The following is a 2,350-nucleotide window of genomic DNA, read 5'->3' as shown; positions in this document are numbered from 1 at the left end:
TTCATTGATATGCTTGGGCGCAAACCTCTGTGCATTTGAATTCTTCAGCAATGACTTTTGTTGATTTTTATTAAAGAATAAAACTGTAATTTCAAGACTAGAATAGAGGGATGTTAGGAGTGAGACAGTGGTGAGGTGTGGGGTGGCTGGGATTAAATGCATCCAGAAGAAAACAGCTTATTTCATTCTAGTTAATAAAAACCATACGGTTCAGGTTTGAACTACTCTGAGATTAGATGACTGTTTCAGAATAAACTTGTTTTTAACGCTGCTGATCCTGTTCAGGCTGAGCACGCTGATCGTCCAGACGATCGCCATCATGTTCAGAGAGACGGAGGTGGAAGCAGCCAGAAGCATCCTGCTGTTTTCTAAAAAGTAAATACAAAAAAAAACTGTTTCATGGCGCCTTGATATACAGCGTACTGTCATGTCTTTATTTCCTTTCTGCATTTAATTATGTTTTTACAAACGGTGTCAATGCAAAAACGATCTAGAAATAAGTAAAAATGTCTTAAATTAAGTGTAATTACCCTTAATTTGAGCAGGTAAATGAGATGATTTGCCAATGGAGTAGATAATATGCACTTGAAATAAGACAATGCAATTGTGTATTCTTTATTTTAAGTGTAAATTGTCTTGTTCCATTGGCAAAATGTCTCTTTTACCTCCTCAATACAAGAAAAATTACTCATCTAGATTTCAGTTTTTTGCAGTGTGGATTTTAAGTCGCTTTTGTTTTATAAATGGAGTGAAATTAATAAAATTAATGAAAGACGCTCATTTCAGGGCTTTTTTTTAAAATAAATTCAACCAGAAAAATAAAAATCAAATTTTTCTCAATGTTCATGATTTAGTTCTTCATGGCTTCTGCTCCCTTTATTTTAAAGTCAGAGGAAACTTTCTCCTTATTTCTTCTGCATTTATGTCTAATTTGATTGTTTTTAAGAAACTGCTGTCAGCTTTCATACTGAATTTTTGCAGGAAATGTAAAAATGCATTTTTTTTTTCCTTTGTAGAGGCGCTCTTATCTGCAGACTGCTGCTCGCTTTAATATGCGATCCTGATGTTGAGAAGCAAAGCCTTGGATCTTCCTCTGAAGTGAGTTAATTACTGCTCTCACTACAGAAATGTGTTTAAATACGTTATAAAATGATCTGCTACGTGTTCCAACCTTCAGCTTCAAGCTTTGCTCTCCGAGTATTTGGACGCCGCCTGCTGTCTGCTGTTTGAGCTGCTGCTGTTGGGCTTCGAGGTGAGTTCCGGCAAAACGGGATGAACTAGAGAGAAAATAATCAACAAATATATAAAATACATTTTTTTCCATTTATATAGATATATATATATAAAAAACGGCATTGGAAAAGAATGTGATTTAGTAAACATAAGTGCATCTAATCTCCCACATATGATATCAGCAATTACCTTAGATGTGCGGATCTATTCCAAACTTTCTAACTTCTAAGCATAAAAAGATCATATTCTGGATTATTCAGTTAAAGTAAAGAAGGAGCTGCAGCTCAGGTCCTGTTTACACAACAGGATTCCATCAAAACCTAGATGTTCTCTCCTGTTTCTGGTAACGCATCTATTTGGTCACATTTAATTAAAATCCCTTCTTTGTAGAAATGATAAAGGAAACCAAAACGTTTTCAAAGGAGGGTATTTTCAGAGAAAAAGTGAGCCTTCAGTAGCCGAAGACGAATAATTAAAAAAATAACTCAAACTGAGCCTTGGATATTAATGGCTCCAGTTAGCAGGTTAGAGGTTAATTGATATAAAACAAAAAAAATAAAAAATACTGAACAAGTTCAGCTGTTTGGAAAGAATAAAGCACAATTCAGTTCCTGGACAATTCAAAGTGCTTTACACGCATTAGATAATGAAATAGAAGAAAAATAAAAGCAAATAAATTTGTAAATCCAATAAAACTGTTGGACCTCAACCTTAAACTAATAATTCTTCAGTTAACAGTTTAACTCCATCAGTCAAAGGCAGCTCTAAACTAACTAACTTCTAAGGCTTTCAGCTCTTTTCCAGTCTGCTGGGAGTTTGTTCCAGATCAGCGGAGCATAGATGCTGCTTCTCCATGTTTGGTTCTAGTTCTGGGTGGACAGAGGAGGCTGGAACTAGAAGACCTGAGTGGTCTGGGAGGTAGATCCACTGACAACAGATCTGTTATGGATCTATTCAGTGATTTCTAGACTAACAGAAGGAATTTAAAGTCTATTCTCTGAGCTACAGGAAGTAAGTGGAGGGACTTCAGAACTGGGCTGATGAGCTCTACTATCTTAGCTCTAGTGAGGACATGAGCAGCAGCGTTTTGGATCAGCTGCAGTCGTCTGATGGACTT

General features: G+C 36.1%; 1 protein-coding gene across 1 annotated transcript in view; it reads left to right on the top strand.

Moving 5' to 3' along the window:
- LOC107090521 (chromosome unknown open reading frame, human C12orf56) overlaps positions 1 to 2,350 on the top strand; it is a 16,729-nt gene that overhangs the window by 11,845 nt on the left and 2,534 nt on the right. The window contains exons 9-11 of the mRNA XM_015383937.1: positions 286 to 375; positions 1,017 to 1,098; positions 1,178 to 1,252. Of these exons, the coding sequence (XP_015239423.1) occupies positions 286 to 375; positions 1,017 to 1,098; positions 1,178 to 1,252 (247 nt within the window). The remainder of the gene's footprint in view (positions 1 to 285; positions 376 to 1,016; positions 1,099 to 1,177; positions 1,253 to 2,350) is intronic.

Source organism: Cyprinodon variegatus, unplaced genomic scaffold (assembly GCF_000732505.1).
Source record: "Cyprinodon variegatus isolate N-32 unplaced genomic scaffold, C_variegatus-1.0 Scaffold298, whole genome shotgun sequence".
Lineage (NCBI taxonomy): Eukaryota > Metazoa > Chordata > Actinopteri > Cyprinodontiformes > Cyprinodontidae > Cyprinodon > Cyprinodon variegatus.
Note: the sequence above shows the minus strand (reverse complement) of the source record. Positions and strands in the feature narration are given on the sequence as shown.